The sequence below is a fragment of the Dama dama genome, chromosome 9 (assembly GCF_033118175.1).
Source record: "Dama dama isolate Ldn47 chromosome 9, ASM3311817v1, whole genome shotgun sequence".
NCBI lineage: Eukaryota > Metazoa > Chordata > Mammalia > Artiodactyla > Cervidae > Dama > Dama dama.
The window spans coordinates 14,727,756-14,754,062 of record NC_083689.1 but is presented as its reverse complement, the minus strand read 5'-3'; the positions used below and the strand labels follow the sequence as shown (position 1 = coordinate 14,754,062).

The 26,307-nt window shown below is 42.0% G+C and overlaps 1 protein-coding gene across 4 annotated transcripts in view; it reads right to left on the bottom strand.

The window, feature by feature from the left end:
* ADGRE3 (adhesion G protein-coupled receptor E3) overlaps positions 1-24,923 on the bottom strand; it is a 55,533-nt gene extending 30,610 nt beyond the window's left edge. The window contains exons 1-6 of one of the 4 annotated variants that reach the window (XM_061150073.1): positions 24,790-24,923; positions 17,256-17,306; positions 15,066-15,188; positions 12,747-12,902; positions 8,918-8,952; positions 1,005-1,182 (exon numbers count right to left, since the gene is read on the bottom strand). In XM_061150073.1, coding sequence (XP_061006056.1) covers positions 1,005-1,182; positions 8,918-8,952; positions 12,747-12,902; positions 15,066-15,188; positions 17,256-17,306; positions 24,790-24,814 — 568 coding nt within the window. In that variant the 5' untranslated portion in view covers positions 24,815-24,923. Of the gene's footprint in view, positions 1-1,004; positions 1,183-8,917; positions 8,953-12,746; positions 12,903-15,065; positions 15,189-17,255; positions 17,307-17,980; positions 18,052-24,789 lie in introns of those variants that run through there. The other 3 variants (XM_061150076.1, XM_061150074.1, XM_061150075.1) reach the window with 3 other exon arrangements.
* Between the last annotated feature and the right edge of the window lie 1,384 nt (positions 24,924-26,307).

Below are 26,307 nucleotides of genomic sequence, written 5' to 3'. Positions count from 1 at the left end.
AATATTCATTGGAAGGACTGATGCTGAAGCTGAAGCTCAAATATTTTGGTCACCTGATTCGAAGAGCTGACTCATAAGAAAAGACCCAGAGGCTGGGAAAGATTTGAAGGCAGGAGGAGAAGGGGATGACAGAGGATGAGATGGTTCAATGGATTTCATTACCGACTTAATGGACATGAGTTTGAGCAAGCTCTGGGAGATGGTGAAGGACAGGGAAGCCTGGCATGCTGCTGTCCATGGGGTTGCAAAGAGTGGGACATGATTGAGTGACTGAGCAACAGCAAAACATTGTTTTTATTTAAAAAAATTTTTGGTCACACCGCGAGGCTTGTGGGATATTAGTTCCCGGACCTGCTCAGACCTCAGCAGTGAAATTGCCAAGTCCTAACCACTGGACCACCAGGGAAATCCCCCACTGGCAATTTTTAAAAACAGCTCTATGCAGGTGTAATAGACATACAGCAAATCTCACATATTAAAGGGTACAACTAGATGGGTTTCACTGAGTGTGTACCTCTGTAAAACCACCACCACAGTCAAGGTAGACAACATTTCTGTTACCGCCAACAATTTCTCCAAATTTCCTCACATCCCTTTTCCATCCCTTCACTGACTTGGCCCTCTGTGTCACTAGAGATTAGTTTGCATTTTCTAGAATTTTATATAAATGGAGTGTTCATGTGTGTTCAGTCATTTCAGTCATGTCTGACTCTTGGTAACCCCATGGACTGTAGCCCCCCAGGCTCCTCTATCCATGGGGATTCTCCAGGCAAGAATATTGGAGTGGGTTGCAATACCCCCCTCCAGGGGATCTTCTCGACTCAGGGATTGAACCCATGTCTCTTATGTCTCCTGCATTGGCAGGCGGGTTCTTTACCACTAGCGCCACTTGGGAAGCCCCATAAATGGACAAACGCAGTCCTTATTTACTTCTCTCATTGCTTAATGCGGACCCCAGTTAGTAACCAACCCCCCGTGAGTTTCAGATCTTACTGTCTTCTTACCCACAGTGCTCTTTTGGACTTTCTGGATTTCCTGGTCTGGGGCTGCCAAGGCAGCTTTTAGAACGTCTGATTCCACTTTCTGGAGAATGTCTGTGACCGTTGATGTGATGTTTCCCATCTCTTTCAATACAGTCTTATTGGTGAGACGAGACTCAATAGTCTCAATAACCTGTTGCATCTTTGAAGAGAGAAAGAATTTTAAAAGATCCGATTGATAGGTCCCACATCCCAAGGGTCAGAAGAAAACACAAGAAAGAAGGCGGTGGGGTCAGACTACTGGTTCAAATGCTGACTCCATCTCTCACTGGCTGTGCAACCTTGGGAAAGTCACTCAGTCACTCTGTGCTTCAGGTTCTCCATTTAGGATGAGGATGGTACTAAGACCCCATAAAGTTTGGGGGAAGATTAAATGAATGAAGAGACATTTTATTTTTAGAACAGTGTTAGCCTGGTAAACATCATAGAAGCATTAGTCACTCAGCTGTGTCTGACTCTTTGTGACCCATGAACTGTAGCCCACAAGGATCCTCTGTCCATGGGATTCTCTAAGCAAGAATACTGGAGTGGGTTGTTATTTCCTTCTCCAGGGGATCTTCCTGACCCAGAGATTAGACCTGGGTCTCTTGCATTGCAGGCAGATTCTTTACCACTGAGCCACCAGGGAAGCTCAAACATCATTTAAGTGTTAGTTATTATAAGCATCTTTTACCAACAAGGAAGTGGTAGGATTTCTAGAAATAGACCAGTGGTTCTCAACCGGGGGCGATTTTGATTCCCTGGATGGGAAGACATTTGGATTGTCACCGCTGCGGAGTGCTGGTTCTACTGATAATTAGGCCAGAGATGTTCCTCAACATCCTATAATGCATGTGACAACCTCACAGCAGAGAATGACCCAGTCTCAAATGTCAATGGGGCCAAAGTTGAGAAAACATTTAGTAGTATCATAGCTCAGAAGGAACTCTAACTGGCCTTTTTATATCAAGAAATGTATTGTTTTTTAAAAGCTATATTAAACTCATTTTATCCATCTATCCATCTTACTGATTTACTGAAGTATAGTTGATTTACAATATTATATTAGTTTCAGCCATACAATGTAGTGGTTCTATGAAGAACAGCAAAAAAGATGGGCCAGTGGCTGAAGAAGACTGAAGGGTCAAGGTGAAATTTTAAAACTGTTGTTATAGAAAACAAATTTATGGTTACCATAGAGAAAAAGGGCAGGGAGGGATTAATTAGGAATTTGGGGTTAACAGATACACATTACTATATATAAAATAGATAAACAACAGAGACCTATGGTATAGCACAGGAATCTATATTCCCATATCTTGTAATAACTTGCAATGGAAAAAATCTGAAAAAGATTATATGTAACGGAATCACTTTGCCCTACACCTGAAACAGTGAAACAACTGTACGTCAAATTGCGAGAGTATCCCTGACATGCATGACCTACCCCGTATAAAGTAGACGGCTAGTGGGAAGGTGCTGGGTAGCACAGGGGCTCAGCTTGGTGCCTGTGATGACCTAGAGGGTGGGATGGGGGCGGTATGAGGGAAGCTCAAGAGGGAGGGGATGTACGTGTACTTAGAGCTGATTCACACTGTTGTACAACAGAACTAGCACAACATTGTAAAGCGATTACACTCTAATTAAAAAAAAAACTCTACTTCAATAAAAAGTGTAGCATATGTGACTTGAAAAATTATTTTTATGTTGATCTCTACATACTTTTACTTAAAGTATAGGCCTTGGACAAGCAGTATCAGCATCACATGGGAGCTTATTAGGAATTCAGACTCTTAGGTCCCAGTCCACACATTCTGAATCCAAACCTGCACTTTAACAAGCTTCTAAGGGATTTGTGGTATGTTAAAGTACTAGAGGGCTTTCTTGGTAGCTCAGCTGGTAAAGACTCTGCCGGCAATGCAGGAGACCCCAGTTTGACTCCTGTGTGGGGAAGATCCCCTTGAGAAGGGATTGACTACCCTCTCCTGTATTCATAGGCTTCCCTAGTGGTTCAGATGGTAAAGAATCCGCCTGTAATGTGGGAGACCTGGGTTCGAGTCAGACACGACTGAGCGACTAAGCATAGCACACAAAGTACTAGACATTAAGTCCCATTGGGATAGGAATTTTGTCTTCACGGCTATTTCCTAGTACCTAGAACGGTCCCCGATGAATAGTGCTATGTGGCTTCAGTCGTTTCTGACTCTTTGCGACCCTAAGGACTATAGCCCACCAGGCTCCGCTGTCCATGGGATTCTCCAGGCAAGAATACTACAGTGGGTTGCCATGCCTTCCTCCAGGGGGTTTTCCTGACCCAGGGATTGAACCAGCATCTCCCGTCTCTCCTGCATTGCAGGCGGATTCTTTACCGCTGTCCACCTTGGGAAGCCCCTTTGGTGAATAGCAGGGCCTCAATAAGTGTTCATGGGTTAAATGGATGTTTTTAATAGGAAAATATCATGCCAAAGAGTTATAAGCAGAGTAATATGTAAAGAAGGATTGGAGGGGCTTTCAGAATCAGGTTCAAATAAGCCTTTTAATGGTTTATTCTTTCAGTCTAACCAGTGTTGGTGGAAATTCTGAGCTGAGTTTTGTAGTGAAAGGGCAGCCCCCCTCCTCAGCCATACCTGATGTAAAACACCTCTCTCTTTTCTAAATGGCAGCAGAAGTCTTCTTGGTTTAAACTCATTTGTACAGAGTAGGTGCCAGAGTATTGGGTCATCAGAATGGCTGTTTTAGTGTCTGATCTAACGTGATGACTTTGTACCTGTCTTTCTTTGGCAATGCATTTTGTTTTTTTGAAGTGAAATTCACGTAACATAAAATACATTCTTTTTTTAAAGTAGTTTTTTTTTTTGGGCCACATGGCATGTGGGATCTCAGTTCTCCAACCAGGGATCAAACCCACACCCCCTGCAGTTGGAAGCATGGAGTCCTAACCACTGGACCACCACGGAAGTATACAAGTCAGTAATAATTTAGAATGTCCATGATGTTGTATAACCCTCACCTCTATGTAATTCTAAAACATTTCCATCATTTCCAAATAAAACCCATTAAACAGTTACTCCCCATTCTCCCCTCCCCCAGTCTCTGGAAAGCACAAATCTGCTTTCTGTTTCCCTGGATTTGCCTATTTTGGACATTTCCTGTAAGTGGAATCATATACCATGTAATCTTTTGTGTCTGACTTCTTTCACTGAGCATAATGTTTTTGAGGTTCATCCTTATTGTACTGGGAATCAGAACTTCATTTTTTATGGCTGAATAATATTCCACTGTATAGATATACCACATTTTATTCATCCTGTCATCAATTAGTGGACATTTGGGCTGTTTCTGTCTTTTGGCTATTGTGAATAGGACTGCCAAGAGCATAGTTGTGCAAGTATATATTTGGGTCCCTGCTCTCTTTTTTTAAAATTTATTTTATTGAAGTAGAGTTGATTTACAGTGTTGTATTAATTTCTGCTGTACAGCAAAGTGATTCAGTTTTATATACACATTTTCATATTTTTTTCATCATCGTTTATCACAGGATATTGAATATAGCTCCCTGTGCTATAAGTAGGACATTGTTGTTTATCTATTCTATATATAATAGTTCACATCTGCTAATCCCAACCTCCCAATCCAATCCTCCCTTACCCCCTCCCTCCTTGGCGATTACAAGTCTGTTCTCTATGTCTGTGAGCCTGTTTCTGTTTTGTAACTAAGTTCATCTGTGTCATGTTTTAGATTTCACATACACAACATCATATGGTATTTGTCTTTCACTTTCTGACTTACTTCACTTAGTATGATAATCTCGAGGTTCATCCATGTTGCTGCAAATGACATTATTTCAACATTTTTTATGCCTGAATAATATCCCACTGGGCTTCCCAGGTGGTGCTAGTGGTAAAGAACCTGCTTACCAATGCAGGAGACATAAAAGACGTGGGTTCAGTCCCTGGGTTGGGAAGATCCCCTGGAGGAAGCCATGGCAACCCACTCCAGCATTCTTGCCTGGAGAATCCCATGGACAGAGGAGCCTGGCAGGCTATGGTCCACTGAGTCACACAGAGTTGGACACGACTAAAGCGACTTAGTGATATTCCATTATATACATGAACCACGTCTTCTTTATCTGCTCATCTGTCAATGGACGTTTAGGTTATTACCATGTCGACTATTGTGAACAGTTCTGCTATGAATATAGGGATGTGTGTATCTTTTTGAATTCTACTTTTGTCCAGGTACATGTTTGTGTCCCTGCTTTCAATTCTCTTGGGTATATTCCTAGAAGTAGGATTGTATAAAGTGAAAGAAAGTGAAGTTGCTCAGTCATGTCCGACTCTTGCGACCCCCATGGACTGTAGCCTCCCAGGCTCCTCAGTCCAAGGGATATTCCAGGCTAGACTACTGGAGTGGGCTGCCGCTTCCTTCTCCAGGGGATCTTCCCTACCCAGGGATCGAACCCGGGTCTCCTGCATTGCAGACAGATGCTTTAGTGTCTGAGCCACCGGGGAAGCTCAGATAATTGTAAAGTCACCTGATAATTTTATGTTTAATTTTTTGAGAAAGCTGACAATGACTTTTATAATGAAATGCTCCTTTTGATAACACGATTATTTGTTCATTACTGCAATGAACAGATGTTGAACTCCCAAGGCTGGCTTGGTCTGATTCCCTTCCTCAAGAAGCTCACTGTCTAGTGAGTGATAGCACACCACTTAAATATCATCAGTCTGGAGGAGATAACAATAGATAACGTGGATGGAATGTGTACTCTGGACCCGGCTCTGTGCTGAATACTATACATGTATTATCTCATTTAACCTGCTCTTTATCCAAGGGCGCCATCACCACCCTCATCTTAAAGATGAGTAAATTCTTCTTAAAAAGTGTGATGGTTAATTTTGTGACAGCTAGACTGAGTCATGGGGTTACCTAGCTGTTCGGCCAAGCATCATTCTGGGTCTGACATGAAATGAACATCTGAATGGAGGGAGGAAGTAAAGCTGATTGCCCTTCCTGATGTGGCTGGGGCTCATCCAGTCAGTTGGGGGTCTGATTAGAACAAGAAGTCTGAGTAAGAGGGAATTTTCTCCTGTGCCAGGCTTGAGCTGGGACATTGCTTTTTAGCTTTATTTAAAAAAAATATATTTATTTATTTATTAATTATATATTTATTTATTTTAATTGAATATTGTTTTTAAATTTTATTGGAGTGTGATTGCTTTACAATTGTTAGTTGTAAACTAACAAGTGTTGTTAGTTGCTGCTGTGCAATGAAGTGAATCAGCTATTTCTAACAAATATCCTTTCCCTCTTGAACCTCCCTTCCCCGACCCAACCTACCTCTAGGTTATCCCAGGGCACCGAGCTGAGCTCCCTGTGCTATAGAGCAACTTCCCACTAGCTATCTATTTCACACGTGGTAGTGTATTTATGTCAAACCTAATCTCCCAATTCATCCCACCCTCCCCTTACCCCTCTATGTCCCAACATCTGTTCTCTACATTTGTGTCTCTATTCCTGCCCTGCAAATAGGTTCATCAGTACCATTTTTTAAAAAAGATTCCACATATAATACATCAATATTTGTTTTGCTCTTTCTGACTTACTTCACTCTGTGTGATGGACTCTTTAAGCCCATCCGCATCTCTACAAACGACCCAATTTTGGGACTTTGTTGTTTTCCTTCAAACTCAAACTGAAACATCAACTCTTCCTGGGTTGGTCTGAGACCTCTGGATTCAAACTGGAACTACATCATCAACTCTTCTGGGTCTCCAGCTTGTTGACTGCAGATTTTGGGACCTGTCAGCCAATTCTTTATAACAGGTCTCTTTATAGCTTATCTCCTATTGGTTCTGTTTCTCTGGAGAACCCTAATGCTGTGAGGTCATCATCTTGCCCCAGTCACTGGCCACTGTGGGATTAGGATTTGAAACCCCCACCATAAGAGCATAGTCTGGTGGGGACTTCCCTGGTGGTCCAGTGGCTAAGACTCTGCTCACCCAGTACAGGGGGCCTGGGTTTGATCCTTGATTAGGGAACTAGATCCCACATGCTGCAACTAACAGCTCTCTCAACTAAGACTTCACACACCACCACTGAAGATTCCAGCGGCTGCAACTAAGACCCAGGGTGTGTGTGCTCAGCTGCTTAGTTCTATCTGACTCTTTGTGACCTCATGAACTGTGGCCCGTTAGCCTCCTCTGTCCATGGAATTTTCCAGGCAAGAATACTGGAGTGGGTTGCCATTTCCTGCCAGTGCAGCCAAATAAATAAATAAATAAGAACATACTGGGGGGATATTAACTCAGATGGAGGGAGTGACAGAGGCCATCCGGAAGGAGGTGACACCTGAATTGGGTCTTGAGTAAAGAAGAGTGGAAGGAAGCAGCCAGGTGAGGAACTGGAAAAGGAGTTTTAGGTTGAGAGGAAGGTGTTTATCTGAGACCTGAAGCTTGGGAGGGTAAGGCATGAAGAGTCCCTTGGGAGTAGAGAAAGGTGAAGGTAGGGAGTGGTGAGAGGGAGGGATGAGCTCATTCTGTTAGACAATAGATGCTCAGAGACAGGCATCATTCTCTTTGTTAAAGTTCAGAGTCAGTTTACAGACACTAATGATTACTACCTATAATTTTCTCGGTCTCTCTTAATTGTCCTACAACATCCATTTCCTCTTCCTGCATTTTTTTTTTTTTTTTTGCTGTACTAGGTCTTCATTGTTGACCTGGGCTTTCTCTAGTTGTAGCAAGTGGGGGGCTACACTCTAGTTTCGGTGTGCGGGCTTCTCATTGGGGTCACTTCTCTTGCTGCAGAGAATGGGCTCTAAGGCATGCAAGCTTAGTTGTCCCACAGCATGTGGAATATTCCCAGACCAGGGATAGAACCCGTGTTTCCTACATTGGCAGGTGGACTCTTAACCACTGGACCACCAGGGAAGTTCCATCCTCCTATTTTTAATAATTAAATAAATTTCTCAAATTTTATCTGGGCTGTGCCACACAATCATAGATAGCATTGTCCCAGCTTCCTTTGCAGCTAGGTTTCACTGTGATATATGCAACTTCTGGATTGTCACCTTAAGACATGTCTCCAAAGAAGTTCTCCTGACCTTATTAGCATTTTATATAGTGAGTAGATGAGGACAGAGGCCCTCTCTTCACTCTCCCCACTCTCCCCCTTCACCTGTACACCAGACAGCTTGCCCTGGATTTCTCCTCCCTTCTGCCCACCAGTATGAATGCAGCATTGCAGCCACCCAGCTTTGACTATGCAGCTGAGGACAAGATGCCAGGGGATGGTGGACCAGCAATATGGAAAGAACGTGGGTACCTGAATGACCTCATGGAGCAGAATTCCTTCACCAGCCTGGACTGCTCACCTCTGGACTAATAGCTCAGAAAATAATAAAGATCCATGTTTTTAAAGCCATTGGATATTTGGGTCTCTTTGTTGTAGCAGCTCATCGAATCCTAATACAGTCTTACTTAGTCTCTTTCTTGGTCTGTGATAGATCCTGTCTTCAGGGGGTAGTATACACACACACATACTCACACACACACCCACACTCATACACACACACCCATATATACATATATAATGTATTGATCTATCATTTATCTCTATAGTGAGATATATAGTGATAAACATAGTGATATATATATGTATATATCACAGTTATACAATACATATTATATATCAAAATATAATAGGTTAATAAACATATGTCACAATTAGCATATATTACAATATTTGTCATAATCATATCAGGTATTTTATATTATTATGCATATGATATATGACATATAGCACACATATATAGTATTCACCTCCATTTCCTAACTTTGAGATTTGTAAATATTTGTTATCTGTCTAGGTTCCAGGACTCATCTTCCACTCACCTCTTTTGTGCCGTTGGTTGTCTTGGGGGTGATTTCTGAAAAAGACATCAAGAGAAATTACTGTTGGAACCAAGAGTGAAACTGTGGAGAAGTCGGCAGGTAAGGTGGGTAACTTTGCATCTAGGAGGTCTGAAATCATATACTTCATGTTCTCTGATGAGTTCATTTGCTCTTTAGGGGGATCAGAGTCCAAATTCCTTGTTGTCGTGGAGAGCAGTGTTTTCAGCTTCAGGTGATTTTGCCTCCTGGGGACATTGGCAATGGCTACAGACATTTCTGGAGGTCACTCATGACCTTGAGTGGGGATGCTACTGGGATCTAGTGGGTGGATGCTGCTCAATGCCTTTTAATGCAGAGGATAGCTTCTGACCACAAATAATTTTGGGACCCCAAGTGTCAATATTGCTGTGGTAGAGATACCATGGCATAGAGGAAGCAGAAAATTGTAAGCTCCAAGCTCTTTCATTCAGATCTGGCTCTGGCTGACCATTATAAATGAAATGGCTGAGCAAACAGAAGACTAGATGCTTTAGGTTTTAAAAGTCAGTCTGGCTGGGAATTTTTTTTTTTATTTTTTTATTAGTTGGAGGCTAATTACTTCACAACATTTCAGTGAGTTTTGTCATACATTGATATGAATCAGCCATAGATTTACATGTATTCCCCATCCCGATCCCCCCTCCCACCTCCCTCTCCACCCGATTCCTCTGGGTCTTCCCAGTGCACCAGGCCCGAGCACTTGTCTCATGCATCCCACCTGGGCTGGTGATCTGTTTCACCATAGATAGTATACATGCTGTTCTTTTGAAATATCCCACCCTCACCTTCTCCCACAGAGTTCAGAAGTCTGTTCTGTATTTCTGTGTCTCTTTTTCTGTTTTGCATATAAGGTTATCGTTACCATCTTTCTAAATTCCATATATATGTGTTAGTATGCTGTAATGTTCTTTATCTTTCTGGCTTACTTCACTCTGTATAAGGGGCTCCAGTTTCATCCATCTCATTAGGACTGATTCAAATGAATTCTTTTTAACGGCTGAGTAATATTGCATGGTGTATATGTACCACAGCTTCCTTATCCATTCATCTGCTGATGGGCATCTAGGTTGATTCCATGTCCTGGCTATTATAAACAGTGCTGCGATGAACATTGGGGTGCATGTGTCTCTTTCAGATCTGGTTTCCTCATGGCTGGGAATTATAACTGAGACAGGAATGTCAGTTTATAACCATCAGCTGTTTTTGAAAATAAGTATTTATTTATTTATTTGGCTGCACTAGGTCTTAGTTGTGGCATGCAGGATCTTTGAAATTCCTTGCAGCATGTGGGATCTTTTTAGCTGCAGCATTAGAACTTGTGGTTGTTGCGTGTGGGATCTTAGTTCTCCACCCAGGGATTGAACCCATGTCCCCTGCATTGGCAGGAAGATTCTTTTTTTCTTTTTTTGGCAGGAAGATTCTTAACCACTGGACTAGTCCACCTGGAAAGTATTCTTAACCATTCTGCTATATTGTCTCTTGAAGATGTGGATGCATCTGGCAGAAAAATGCACCATGCACAAAAATCACAGTTACCACTTGCTGAATGCCTCTTCACAGGCATCATTTCATTTAATCCTTGAAATAATTCCATGAGTCAGGTTCTGTTATTTAAGCAGATGAGGAAATAGGCACAAGTTGTTAAGGAAATATCTGTAGTCATGTGGGGGTAAGCAGTAGAGCCCAGACTTAAATCCATTCTTGTCTAAGTGCAAAGCTCACTGTGGTGGTTGTTTTTAGTTGCTAAATTGTGTCAGACTCTTTGTGACCCCATGGACTATAGTCCGCCGACAGGTTCCTCTGTCCATGGAATTCTCCAGGCAAGAATATGGAGTGGGTTGCCATTTCCTTCTCCAGGGGATCTTCCCGACCCAGGGATCAAATCCGCGTTTCTTTCATTGCAGGCGGATTCTTTACTGCTGAGGCATGGGGGAAGCAAAGCTTGTACCACTTTACATGTGCAGAGACTGCACACACAAGAATCAGAACGAGGTGTAAGCAAGTTCAGTCATTCACAGGCATCCTTGATGAAGACTGCCTGTGGCCCCTTCGCTACCTAAGAACCCTGATGCGGAATGGCCGAGTCTCTGTAATTCAGTGCGGGTCTCTGGAACAGACATCTCTGTACCTGTGGGGGCCTTTGTACCACCGTTCCTTTCCAGTTTGATCTTGGAATCCTGTTTTAAGCTTCTTAAAGGGAGTTTGGGTCTTAGGTCCCTGAATAGTCCTGCTTTTTAAATAATTTTTTAAAAATTATTTATTTATTGGTGTTTGTCTGCACTGGATCTTTGTTGCTGCATGGGGGCTTTTTCTAGTTAAGGCAGTGCACAGGCTTCTCGTGGTGCTTCTCTTGTTGCGGAACACAGGCTCTAGAGCGAGTGGGCTTCAGTAGTTGTGGCTCGCTTCCCTTTGGCAGAATTGTTCCTCTTTGTTCTGAGACTCAGTTTCTGGAAGGATCGAGGAGTCCTGGACCCTCCCATTGGAAGGAATCTCAGAATTGACCTGGTATGAATCCTAATGGTATAAAGATGGCCTGATAATTGTGATATGAGATTTCCTGATATCAAAGCTGAAGGCTTGTGCTGCTCATGACCCTGAGCTCCTTAGGGGATCTTGCGGGGTGAGTGGGATACAATGACCCTTGTTAGTCTTCCTCTAAGCTCTTTCTGCTGTGGAGTCTCCAACCTCATGGCTTTGATACTGGATGGGCAGGAGCACAAGTTACTTAAATCTTGGGTGCTTCGGTTTCCTTATCTGTAATAACAGTGCTTACCTCATGCAATTATTGTAAATGAAATAAAGAGTGTAAAGTACTCAGTGCAGTACCTGGTATGTGTGTGTCAGTTGTATCTGACCCTTTGTGACCCCATGGACTGTAGTCCGTCAGGCTCCTCTGTTCTGGCACATAATACAGTTGAAATAAATATTGTCTATCAGTAGTATTGCTTGGTGGCTCAGTGGTAAAGAATCTGCCTGCAAGGCAGGAGGCACAAGAGAGGAGGGTTTGATCCCTGGGTCAGAAAGATCCCCAGAGTAGGAAATGGCAACCCATTCCGGTATTATTGGCTAGAAAATTCCATGTACAGAGGATCATGGTGGGCTATAGTCTACGGGGTTGCAGAGTTAGACACGCCTGAGCACCCACATATGAGTGTATATATATATATATATATATATACATATATACATATATATACATATTGAACCTGTGTCTCCTGCATTGGCAGATGGATTCTTTACCACTGAGCCACCAGGAAAGCCCCTGAATCTTATCATAAACTCATATTTTTCCTTAAGTTAACCTGAGTGGATTTCTCTACTTTGCAACTCAAAGAATCCTATCTCAACCATCATCCTGTGACCTGTGACATCATCTCCAAAGTTCACTTGCATTCTTAATCCCATCATTTATCTAAATTTCCTTCTTTTCACTTCCTCTTTATATCACCCATTTCCCTCCAGAGAATAGATATTCACTGGCCTCACCACAAATATATATTTTCTGACTTCCCAAGTGGTACAGTGGTAAAAAAAAATCCGGCTGCCAATGCAGGAGATGCAAAAGACCAGGGTTCGATCCCTGGGTTGGGAAGATCCCCTGGAGGAGGAAATGGCAACTCACTCCAGTATTCTTGCCTGGGAAATTCCATAGATAGAGGAGCCTGGTGGGCTATAAAGATAGAGGAGCCATGGGGTCACAAAAAATTGGAAATGACTGAGCACACACATGCTGGTGTTAGACTCACTTAAAAATTAGGAGGGGAGATAAGAAAACAAAAATTTTTCTTACTCTTACAAGTGTTCTCATTGGAATCTGTGAATTGTGGTTTCCCAGAGAGAAGTTTATATCCAGCAATACAGTGACAGTAGAAACCTCCGTTGATATTCTGACACTCAGCATTCACTCCACAATATATACTAATGGGTGGTTTACATTCATCAATATCTGGAACACATTGGAGAAAGTTGGTCATTTGTTTGACAAAGATCTATTGAGCATCTAATATGTGTCAGAAGCTGTATCCTTTCCACCAGTCTATCCTGGCTTTTCAGAACAACGTGGTTAAGGTAATGGTTGTCTTTGTTGTTTCCTTTCTTTGCAGATTTTGGTTGGGTTTTCCAAGCAGTGGACTTTGAGACAAGGATTCTAGTGCAAGTATTTTATTTAGGAAATGATCCCAGAAAGCACTGGAAGGGAAATGGTGAGGAATGTTTACAGGTGATATAAACTCCCCGTTACTTCAATTTGTTCTGAGTGTGGACTGAGTGGTCTCCAGGAGCCATAGAAATCCTCAGACTTCGTGTACAAAGGAATGGAAAGTGCCAAGGTCATTAAATGGGATACTGACTGTTTGCACCACCCACCAACCTGCCCCGGCCAGTTCATATGTTGAAGCCCTAACTCCAGTCGTGGCTGTATTTGGAGATGGGGCCTCTTGTGAGGACATGGAAACACAGAGGGATGGATTGAAAAAATGTGGTACAAACATACAATGGAATATTAGTCATAAGAAAGAACAAAATAATGCCACTAGCAGAAACATGGATGGACCTAGAAATTGTCATACTGAGTTGAAGTAAATCAGACGCAGAAAGACAAATACCATATGATATTGCTTATATGTGGAATCTAAAAAATGGTATTTAAAATCTAAAAAAAAAGGTATTCTTATCTACAGAACAGAAGTAGAGTCATGAATGTAGAAAACAAGCTTATTACCAGAGGATAGGGAGGGGAAGGGTAAATTGGGAGATTGGGATTGACATATATGCATTACTAGATATAAAGTAGATAGCTAATAAAAACCTGCTGTGTAGCACAGGGAAATCTACTCAGTACTCTGTAATGACCTATATGGGAAAAGAATATAAAAAAGAGTGGTTATATGTATATGCGTGACTGATTCATGCATATACATATACGTTACAACAGAAAGTAACACAACGTTGTATCTTTTTGTGACACAACATGGTAAATCAATAAAAATAAAAATTTAAAAATTAAGAATATATAATTAAAACATGTACAAAAAGTCTTAACTGTTTGGAAAATAGGAAGTACCCTCCCATAAAATTCTTGGAGTGACAAAACATCAAAAGGAAATTACAAACCATTCACAGATTAATAAAAATAATATTTCTTCCTGTAGAATATATCTGAACCTTTACTACAGGAAAAGTTATGGCCTTAAATGTCCTTATTTTGAAGAAAGATGAAAAATAAAACACCTGAGTATTTAAGACCTTGGAAAAAAGAAATTAGGGAGATATTAAACTGAAATAAAAATATAGTAAATGAGGGCTTTCCTGATGGCTCAGCGGTAAAAAAGCTAGGGTGCAGGTTTGATCTCTGGTTGGGGAACTAATATCCCACATGCTGTGCTGTGCAGCCAAGAAAATGTTTTAAAAATTGCACAAAATTGCATTGTGCTTTGTAATTCATGCAGTATGGTCACATTAAGTACCTTATTGAATTCCCCTTCCAGCCTCATGAGGTCAGCATTATTATCCCCACAATATGGAGGAGGAAAGTGAGACCTAGTTAAGTTATGGAAGGGGGCTTCTCTGGTGGCTCAGCAGTAAAGAACCCGCCTGCAACGCAGAAGCTACAGGAGACGCAGGTTCGATCCCTGAGTTGAGAATATCCCCTGGAGGAAGAAATGGCAACTCACTCCAGTATTCTTGCTGGAAAATCCCATGGACAGAGGAGCCTGGCAGGCTATAGTCCTTGGGGTCACAAAGAGTCGGACACATGCAAGTTCTGGAAAAGTCTACTTTTCTGACACCATGAAAGCATTTTTCTTGGTGAAGGTTGAGTTGGCAGGGTTTTCAGCATTACATATTATGGTTACTTCCTCACAGCCTTTGTGCTGCCTTCCTTCCACATCCACCTCTGGGTGATTTGAAAATTACCCCTGGGATTCCCTGGTAGTTCAGTGACTAAGACTCTGAGCTCCCAATGCAGGAGGCCTGGGTTCGACCCCTAGTCAGGGAACTAAGTGTTTGCATTCTGCAACTAAAAGGTCCTGCGTGTTGCAACTAAGGCCTAGCACAGCCGAAAAACAAACAAACAAACAAAAAAACAAAGAAAAGAAAATTACCCCTTTACCTTCACATGTCTCGAAGCGGTAGCTGAAGTATTTCTCCTTGGATGAAGAAATGTATCCAGGTTTGCAGGTACAGTGAGTATTATTGACACATAAACCATTTTGGGGGCAATGGGTACAGGTCCCTGCAAGAGAAGAGAGTTAGGTCAGATGTCATTTGAGTCAGACCTGATGCTGGGAAAGATTGAAGGCAGGAGGAGAAGGGGACGACGGAGGATGAGATGGTTGGATGGCATCATCAACTTGATGGACATGAGTTTGAGCAAGCTCCGGGAGCTGGTGATGGACAGGGAGGCCTGGAGTGCTACAGTCCCTGGGGTCGCAAAAGAGTTAGACACGATTGAGTGACTGAACTACATTTGAGTCAAAAACTCTCCTGTTATTATTTGGTTTTGTCTTTGAGCCAGGGCCTCTCAAGGCTGAGGAAGCGGCACCCTTTTCCTTTTGTGAAATGCTAGTACATTAAAGAATGAAAGACATCAAACCCAAGCTATGCACGTGTGATTCTTGTGCATGATAAAGGACTGGGGTTGGCATTAAACCAGTTAATTTTTAACACAAACCTTTCAGTGCAGTATAACTATGCTATTCTCAAGATCATTGCAGAATATAGAAAAGGGGATGAGTTGGTTAAGAGCTTGGACAATGGATTTGATTCTGGCTCCACCTCTTCCCACCTGTGTGTCTTTGCACAAGTGTCCTAACTGCTTTGTGCCTCAATTTCCTCCTCTGTAAAATGGGTTATTGTGAGGGGTAAGTGGATTAATCCATATAAAATGCTTTGAGCAGTGCCTGGCACATAACCAGTGTCAGCTGTGATTACAAAAACTTGAATTTGTAGGGTACCACAGAAGGTATATTCTGATAAGGGTGCACATTACCTTTGTAACCCTATGTATAACTTCATTTAGATGGAGATCACTAAGGATCTTATTTGTGGTCCATTGAAAATGAGTGGAGGGGGCTTTCCTAGTGGCTCAGTGGTAAAGAATCCACCTGCCAATGCAGGAGATATGGGTTCAATCCCTGGTCTGGGAAGATCCCATATGCTGAGGAGCGACTAAGCCCTGTGCCACAGCTACTGAGCCTGGGCCCAAGAGCCTGTGAACCACAACTACTGAGGGACTTACAGCCCATGCTCTGCAACAAGAGAAGCCACTGCAATGAGAAGCCCGCGTCCCTACAACTAGACACTAGTCCCCACTGGCCGTAACTAGAGAAAAGCATGTGGAGCAACAAAGACCCAACACAGCCAAAAATAAATACAATAATTATTTTTGAAAAAGAAAAAAAATCTTAAAAAAAGAAAATGAATGGGAATAATGTAGCTGAGGAAGTATCTCAAGCTTTAGGTCTAGTGGAGAAATCTGGGAGCTTGCCAGGGCTCATGGGGAGTGGAGGCTGGGAATACAACGGAGGACAACATGCAGAGCCTTTACTCAGAATGCATCCTCTGGCTTTTGGCTAGAAATGCAGAATCTCAGGCCCCACTCTAGACTTGGTGACTCAGAATCTAGTGAGTTGGCCTAGGGATTAAAGTCAAGCTGAAATGACCTTGCTCATTTTTTGTTGACTTGCTTATGAATGGGATGAAATGATTATTATCATGCTCTGTCTCTCCCCACCAGAATGTTCACTTCATGAGACTTGGTGTGTTTGATTCACTGTTCTCCTTCTACCTTGGGCACATAATAGTAAAATAGAAAAGATAACTGAGGACTTCCCTGGTGGTTTAGTGGTTAAGAATCCACTTGTCAACGCAGGGTACATGGGTTTGATCCCTGGTCTGGGAAGATTCCACATGCTACAGAGCAACTAAGCCCATGCACTACAACTACTGAGCTTGTGCTCTAGAGCCCAGGAACCACATCTGCTGAAGCTCATGCTCTGCAACAAGAGAAGCCGCTGCAATGAGAAGCCCACACATCACAACTAGAGAGCAGCTCCTGCTCATCACAACTTGAGAAAATTCTCGGGCAGCAACGAAGACCCAGTGCAGCCAAAAAAAGATACCTAAATTTGATGAAATTTTGAATTAAAAAGAGTTACAGGAGTGGGGCTGCCCCAGTTCTGTTCCCAGAAGCAGCCTCCTTTCTCTATCCTGATGGAAGATGTAAGTGGCCTCAGGTGCATCATTGGTCTACATATTCACTGGTCTCTGGCTATGGAAAAGCAAGGCTTTGAGCACTCACCTTTGGTTTGCTGAGCCACGGCTCCTGAAAGGCTTAGCAGAAAGCAGAGTCCTGGAACAGTGAAACATAAGGGAGACACATGAAATGGTTGAGGAAAGAGCCCAGGATATTCCCCAAGGGCTGGGTATCAGTTATTGATTGACGAATAATGATAATTATTGCCTTAATAAACAACATTCCCATCATCAAAAAACTACGAACATTAAATGATGGAGAGGATGTGGAGAAAGGGAACATTTTTGCACTATAGGTGGGAATGTAAGTGGATATAGTCAGTATGGAGAATAGTAGGGAGATTTCTTAAAAAACTAGGAATAAATCTACTGTATGATCCAGAAATCCCACCCTGAGAAAAACCATTGTAATACTGTTTACAAAAGCCAGGGCACGGAGGTAACCTAGATGTCCATCAACAAATGAATGGATAAAGAAGTTGTGGTACATATATACAATGGAATATTACTCATCCATAAAAAGGAATGAAATTGGGTCTTTTGTAGTGATGTGGATGAACCTAGAGTCTGTCGCACAGAGTGAAGTAAGACAAAAAGAGAAAAATATTGTATATTAACACATGTATATGGAATCTTAAAAGATGGTACTGATGAACCTTTTTGCAGGGCGGGAATAGAGGTGCTGACATACAGAATGGACTTGTGGACAGAGCAGGGGAAAGAGAAGGCAGGATAAACTCAGAAGGTAGCACTGATATATATATACACTACCATGTGTAAAATAGATAGCTTGCGGGAAGATGCTGTGTAGCACAGGGAGCTCAGCTGGTGCTCTGTGATGACCTAGAGGGGTCAAATGCAGGAGGTGAGAGGGAGGCTCAAGAGGGAAGGGATGTATGTATACAAATAGCTGATTCAGGACTTCCCCAATGGCTTAGTGGTAAAGAATCTGCCTGCAATGCAGGAGCTATGGGTTCCATCTCTGGGTCAGGAAGATCCCCTGGAGGAGGGCATTGCAATCCCCTCCAGTATTCTTGCCTGGAGAATCTCATGGACATAGGAACCTGGCGGGCTACAGTCCATAGGGTCGCAATGAGTCGGACGTGCTTGAAGCAACTTAGCGTGCTTGCATAGCTGATTCACATTATTGTATGGCAGAAACTAACACAATATTGTAAAGCAACTGTCCTCCAATTTAAAAAAATAACCTATGATAAACCATAATGGCAAAGAATGTTAAGCAAAGAATGTATATGAAAAGCAACATTTATTCCATTATCTCTCATGATTTCTGTAATTTGGGAATCTGGAAAAGACTCAGCTGAGCGTTTGTGGCTTGAGGTTTCTTAGGCAGTTACTGCTAGACTGTGAATGGGCTGAAGCAGCTGGGAACTGGCAGAGCATTGCTGTCCCTTCATGTAACCTCAGGGCCTGGGATAGTTGGGCTTCCTCCCATCATAGCAGTGTTGGTTGGTCAGCTCCCATGGTGCTTCAGAGCTCTAAGCATGAGTTTTCAGGCCAACCAGGCTACATCTTCTCTCAAGATCCAGTCCGGAAAGTCATGCAGCTCCATTCCACCATATTCTCTTGGTTACAAGGAAGCCATATGTCCACCCAGATTCAAGTGGATCAGAACCAGAGTCTTCCTCTTGATGGAGGATTGGCAAGATTCCAGAAACGTATCTTGGAAGGGAAGTGTTGTTTCCGCCTTTTTGGAAAATAAAGGCTGCCTCTATGTGAAGTCTGCTTCTATTGTGGCTGCTAAAGTGCAGTTTTTTCTTCCCCAAACCTTTGCAACATCTGGTGGTGTCATCAGCCATGTTCCTGCTTCTGCAAAGACCTGAAGGTACTGGATGGATAGGTGGGTGTTTTCTTCCTTTCTTAATAAATCTTACACCATTCTCATTGTTAGTTCTCTCCTTACTTCCTTTTCATTCTCTTATCATATACTAATGTCTAGAATAATTTTCCTTTGGCAAGTACAATATATTTAACAACTGGTATGACTGGAAAAGGTAAGCTTTCATTTCAATACCAAATAAAGGCAATGCCAAAGAATGTTCAAACTACTGTTCTATTGCTCTCATTTCATATGCTAGCAAAGCAACACTCAAAATCCTTCAAGCTAGGCTTCAGCAGTATGTGAACCAAGAACTTCCAGATGTTCAAGCTGGATAGAGAAAAGGTAGAGGTACCAGAGATCAAACTGTCAGCATTAGTTAGATCATAGAAAAAGCAAGGGAATTCCAGAAAGGTATCTACTTCTGCTTCATTGACTATGAAAAACCCTGGACTATGTGGATCACAAAGAACTGTAGAAAATTCCTAAAGAGATGGGAATACCAGACCACCTTACCTGTCTCCTGAGAAACCTGTGTGCAGGTCAAGAAGCAACAGTTAGAAATGGACATGGAAAAACTTACTGGTTCAAAACTGGGAAGGGAATACATCAAGGCTTTATATTGTCACCCTGCTTATTTAACTCATATGCAGAGTACATCATGCAAAATGTCAGGCTGGATGAATCACAAGTTGGAATCAAGATTTCCAGGAGAAATTTCAACAATCTCAGATATGCAGATGATACCACTCTAATAGCAGAAATTAAAGAAGAACTAAAAACCCTTTTGATGAAGGTAAAAGAGGAGAGTGAAAAAACTGACTTAAAACTCAACATTCAAAAAACTAAGATCATGGCATCCAGTCCCATCACTTCGTGGCAAATAGAAAGGGGAAAAGTGGAAACAGTGACAAATTTTATTTTCTTAATCTCCAAAATCACTGTGGACAGTGACTGTAGCCATGAAATTAAATGATGCTTGCTCCTTGGAAGAAAAGCTGTGGCAAACCTAGACAGCATATTAAAAAGCAGAGACATCAGTTTGCTGACAAAGGTCCGTCTAGTCAAAGCTATGATTTTCCCCATAGTCATATATAGATGTGAGAATTGGACCATAAAGAAGGCTGAGCACTGAAGAATTGGTGCTTTTGAATTGTGGTGTTGGAGAAGAGTCTTGAGAGTCCCTTGAACTGCAAGGAGATCAAACCAGTCAGTCCTAAAAGAAATCAACCCTGAATTGGAAGGACCGATGCTGAAGCTGAAGCTCTCATAGTTTGGCCACCTGATGTGAAGAACTGACTTATTGGAAAAGATCCTGATGTTGGGAAAGATTGAGGGCAGGAGGAGAAGGGGACGACAGAGGATGAGATGGCTGGATGTTATCACTGGCATAGTGGACATGAGTTTGAGCAAACTCCGGGAGATAGTGATGGACAGGGAAGCCTGATGTGCTGCAGTCCGTGGGATCCCAAAGACTTAGTGACTAAACAAAAGCAACAATTGTTCAGAAACCAACCAAGTAGAATGGACATTGGAGAGTAGCTGCCATTCACCACAACTAGAACAACAACAACAACAACAACAACACTAACATCACATCTGCCCCAGTGGCGACTATAGCTTGCAGAGGCAGCTAGTCAAACACATGGCTGGACAGTATTTCCTGGTTCCTAAAACGCAGGCAGTCTGGGCACCATCAAGTTTCCTGAAGGCTAGTCTTCAAAGGTCTTCTTTCAGCCCAGCCAGCAATCCTGTGATCGATAATATGCACACGAGACTTAACTTAGAGTTCTCAAAGAGTCATTAGCATGTCAGGATCCCAGAATTCTAGGAGACTTTAGAAATCTTCAGCTGACTCTTTCTGTTCATGAAGAAACAGGTCCCCTAGGGGTCAAATGCTTCTGACACCAGTTGTGCAAATTTGAGCAAGTTGTTTAACTTCTCTAAGATTCCATATATGGAACAGGGTGACAGTGTTGCCTGTCTCCTGGGTTTGGGGTGATGACATAAGTGTGCAAAGCACAATGTTTGGCTGAAATCACTCCATAAAGGCTAGCTTCCTTGCAATAGATTTCTATTTCTTAACTTTTTATTTTGTGTAGGAGCACAGTTGCTTAACAATATTGTGACAGTTTCAGGTGGACAGCAAAGGGACTCAGCCAAACATATACATGTATACATTCTTTCCCAAACTCCCCTCCCATCCAGGCTGCCACATACCACTGACCAGAGTTCCCTGAGCTATACAGTAGGACCCTGTTGGTTATCTATTTTAAATACAGGACTGTGTACATGTCCATTCCAAACTCCCTAACTATCCAATTCCCCCCATCCTTCCCCCTGGTAACCATAAGTGTAGAATTCTGTTTTAATTCTTCACTTGCTGTTCATTCTATTACCCTGCCTGTTCCATCTCGGGATGAGGGCAGAGAGTTCATGGATAACTGACATTCACAAATGATCCATCTCAGGAGTTTCCAGAACTCTGCCTGCAGTTGCCCCAAAGCAGGAAACACCTTGTTTGAACTTCTCTCATTAAAATAATTTTTAAACTTTTCTAGGCATAATTGATGGGCTTCCCAGGTGGTGCTAGTGGTAAAGGATCCTTCTGAAATGCAAGAGCCTTAGGAGACTTGGGTTTGATACGTGGATTGGGATGAGCCCCTGGAGGAGGAAATGGCAACCCACTCTAGTATTCTTGTCTGGAGAATGCCATGAACAGAGGAGACTCACGGGCTACAGTCCGTGGGGTTGCCAAGAGTCGGACACGACTGAAACAACTTAGGAAGCATGCATGCGGGCATAATTGATATATAAAAAATTGCACACTCTTTCACTTAAATTTGACTCCACAAATGTATACCAGCTCCCTCTTGCATGGAGATGTTGCAGAAGGGGCTGCAAGGGTAAGGGGACCTGGCATTTTCCTTCAAGTAGCTTATATTAATATTATACTATTTTGATAGACTTTATGGTCTGTTACCTGCCTCTGCAACTAAATAACTGTGAGATTTTGAGCAACCTCTCTGTGGTGCCATTTTGTATCTGTAATATGGAGGTACTGTGTGATAATGAATATAGAACAATCTTAGCCTGATGCCAGCCTAAAGTCAGTGCTCAAATATATGTTAGTTTGGGCTGATATTGCAGCTATTGATATTGTTATTTGATCTGGAGCCAGAGAATGGAAGGGGTTTCAAAGTTGGAGAACCTTCTGCAGAGAGGAAGTCAAGGAGTCTTGAGATACCTCTAGAGAGAAAGAGTAGAAAAAAAGAAAAAAAAACCCAATCAAAAGCATATTAACAAAAATCTGGAGAGAGGTGGCTTGGGTTCAAATCCTAGTTCTACCATTTACAAGCTGTGTGACCTTGGACGATTACCATAATCTCTCTGTGCTCTAGCTTTCTTATCCACAAGATGGAAATAATATTAGTCTTCACCTGATGAACCCATTAGGGGGGTTAATGGGTTAACATACAAGGTGCATAGTGAGTACTTGAAAATGTTGGTTATTGTTGCTAATATTCAGGAAAAGGGAAAAGGAGGAGGGAAAAATAATACCAGGAGAGGCAGGGGAAGAGTCAGGGCAGGGCTGGGTCACAGAAATTATCACGGAGGTGGTGGTGGTTGTTGTTGTTTAGTTGCTAAGTCATGTCCAACTCTTTTGCAACCCCATGGACTATAGCCTGCCAGGCTCCTCTGTCCATGGGATTTCCCAGACAAGAATACTGGAGTGGGTTGTCATTTCCTGCTCCAGGGGATCTTCCTGACCCAGGGATTGAACTTGGGTCTCCTGCAATGGCAGGAGGATTCTTTCCAATGAACCACCTGGAATGCCCTATCAAGGAGGCTGTTGTTGTTCAGTTGCTCAGTTGTGTCCGACACTTTGTGACCCCATGGACTGCAGCATGCCAGCCCTCCTTGTCCTTTGTCATCTTCCAGAGTTCTCCAAAAGCAGGAAGTCAAGAGATACCTGGAGTAACAGGCAAGTTTGAGCTTGGAGTACAAAATGAAGCAGGGCAAAGGCTAATAGAGTTTTGCCAAGAGAATGTACTGGGCATAGCAAACACCATTTTCCAGCAACACAAGAGACAACTCTACACATGAACACCACCAGATGCTCAATACCGAAATCAGATTGATTATGTTCATCGCAGCTGAATGTGGAGAAGCCCTAAACAGTCAGCAAAAAAAAAGACTGAGAGCTGACTGTGGCTCAGATCATGAACTTCTTGTTGCCAAATTGAGACTTAAATTGAAGAAAGTAGGGAAAACCACTAAGCCTTTCAGATATGACCTAAATCAAATCCCTTATGATTATACAGTGCAAGTGACAAATAGATTCAAGGGATTAGATCTGATAGAGTGCCTGATGAACTATGGATGGAGGTTCGTGACATTGTACAGTGGGTGGTGATCAAAACCATCCCCAAGAAAAAGATGCAAAAAGGCAAAATGGCTGTCTGAGGAGGCATTACAAATAGCTGAGAAAAGAAGAGAAGCAAAAGGCAAAGGAGAAAAGGGAAGATATATCCATTTGAATGCAGAGTTCCAAAGAATAGCAGGGAGAAATAAGAAAGCCTTCCTCATTGATCAGTGCAAAGAAATAGAGGAAAACAATAGAATGGGAAAGACTAGAGATCTCTTCAAGAAAATTAGAGATACCAAGGGAACAATTTCATGCAAAGATGGGCACAATAAAGGACAGAAATGGTAGGGACCTAACAGAAGCAGAAGATAATAAGAAGAGGTGGCAAGAATACACAGAAGGACTACACACAAAAAATTCTAAATGACCAGGATAACCACAATGGTGTGATCACTCACCTAGAGCCAGACACCCTAGAGTGTGAAGTCAAGTGGACCTTAGAATGCATCACCAGGAACAAAGCTAGTGGAGGTGATGGAATTACAGTTGAGCTATTTCAAATCCTAAAAGATGATGCTGTTAAAGTGCTGCATTCAACATGCCAGCAAATTTGGAAAACTCAGCAGTGGCCACAGAACTGGAAAAGGTCAGTTTTCTTTCAATCCCAAAGAATGTTCAAACTACTGCACAATTGCACTCATTTCACATGATAGTAAGGTCATGTTCAAAATCCTTCAAACTAGATTTCAATAGTATGGGAACAGAGAACTTCCAGATGTACAAGCTGGATTTAGAAAAAGCAGAGGAACCAAGGATCAAAATGCCAGCATTCACTGGATCATAGAGAAAGCAAGAGAATTCCAGAAAAGCATCTACTTCTGCTTCATTGACTACACTAAAGCCTTTGACTGTGTGGATCACAACAAACTGTGGAAAATTCTTTAAGAGATGGGAATATCAGACCACCTGACCTGCCTCCTGAGAAACCTCTATGCAGGTCAAGAAGTAACAGTTAGAACCGGACATGGAACAAGGGACTGGTTCCAAATTGGGAAAGCAGTACGTCAAGGCTGTATATTGTCACCCTGTTTATTTAGCTTATCAAGGAGGAGAGGAAATCAGTTAGAAAATAAGGCCCGTGAAGAGGAAGATGAGCAATTCATTGGATTGAACCATAAGGAAAATTTTAGGGATATTTGAGAGTACAGTTTGAATAGCGTGGTAAAGAAGAAAACCATAATCTAAGGGGGAAAGAAGAGTGTTCAAAGAGAACAGAAGATAAAGGAGAAGGAAAAGACAACTAATTATTCAACTAAGTAGCCCCTGATACGGGGCAGGTTAAGGTACAGTCACTGTCAAGGTCGCACATACCTGGAAGAAGCGATAACCCGCGCATTCCTGTGCAGGTAACCCTCACCACGGCTCTCAAGGCTCCCTATTGGGCTCTTGACTCTTTTCCTATTTCAAGGAAATTTCATGAGTCTTGACACATATCTTATGTCAGCTGACTTAGAAAACCACTGTCAGAAAAGTGAACTTCTTCTGTCTTTCACCATCAGACTCATGGTTCTGCTTTTCATCTGTTTATTTTATATACCTTTTCTTCACCTTTATATACATTTTCATATGCTCACTGTGTAGTAGATTTTCCTAGCTATTATTAATCGTCTTTGGGATTACAGAATCAACTGACCCTAGGAAAGGAATGCCCTTTAGTTACAGAGCATCATCCGAGGAGCAGGAAGTGACTTTGGTGTCAAAATAAACTTTAAATAACCCTGTGGTTTTGAGCTGGATAAACCAGAATTTAGAGTGTCTCTATTGTTACCTAAAGTTTCTGAAAGAGTCATTTTTTTCCTAGATTAATGCAGCTAAAGTGTATTTCTTTTTTAAAAAATTTAAGTTGGAGGATAATTGCTTTACAATGCTGTCTTGGTTTCTGCTGTATAAGAATGTGAATCAGTCATATGTATACATATATCTCCTCCCTCTTGAACTTCCCACCCCCCCCCCCCCCATCCCACCCCTCTAGGTCATCACAAAGCACCAGGTTGAGCTCCCTGTGTTATGCAGTAACTTCCCACTGGCTATCTGTTTCACATATGGTAGTATGTATGTTTGCATGCTACTCTATCAGTTTGTCCCACCTTCTTCCCCCATTGTGTCCACAACTCTGTTCTCTCTCTGTATCTTTATTCCTGCCCTGCAAACAGGTTCATCATTACCATTTTTCTAGATTTCATATATATATATGCATATGCATTAATGTACCATATTTGTTGTTCTATTTCTGACTTACTTCATTCTGTGTAATAGGCTCTAGGTTCATCTACTGACTCAGATTTGTTCCTTTTATGGTTGAGTAATATTTCATTGTATATATGTATCACAAATTCTTTGTCTATTCATCTGTTGATGGACAACTAGCTTGCCTCCAGGTCCTGGCTGTTGTAAGTAGTGCTGCGATGAACATTAGGGTACATGTGTCTTTTCGAATTATGGTTAACTCAGGGTATATGCCCAATAGTGGGATTCCTGGGTCATATGGTATTTTTATTCCTAGATTTTTAAGGAATCTCCATACTGTTCTTGACTGTGGCTGTATCAATATACAATCCCACCAATAGTGTGAGAGGGTTCTCTTTTTTTCTACGTCCCCTCCAGCACTTATTGTTTGCAGATTTTTCCATATATTTACTTTTTATTGAATTTGTTAATGACAGAGTATTTGCACTGCCAAACCCAGGCCTAAGAATTCAAAGAAATAGTACAATGGACAGCCTCATCCACTCATCATACAGCTCATTGAAACTTGATTCTTACGTATTTTGATAATTCTACAGTCTTTAAAAAAGTTATAACAAGGGTGGGAATTTTTAAATCTCCTGC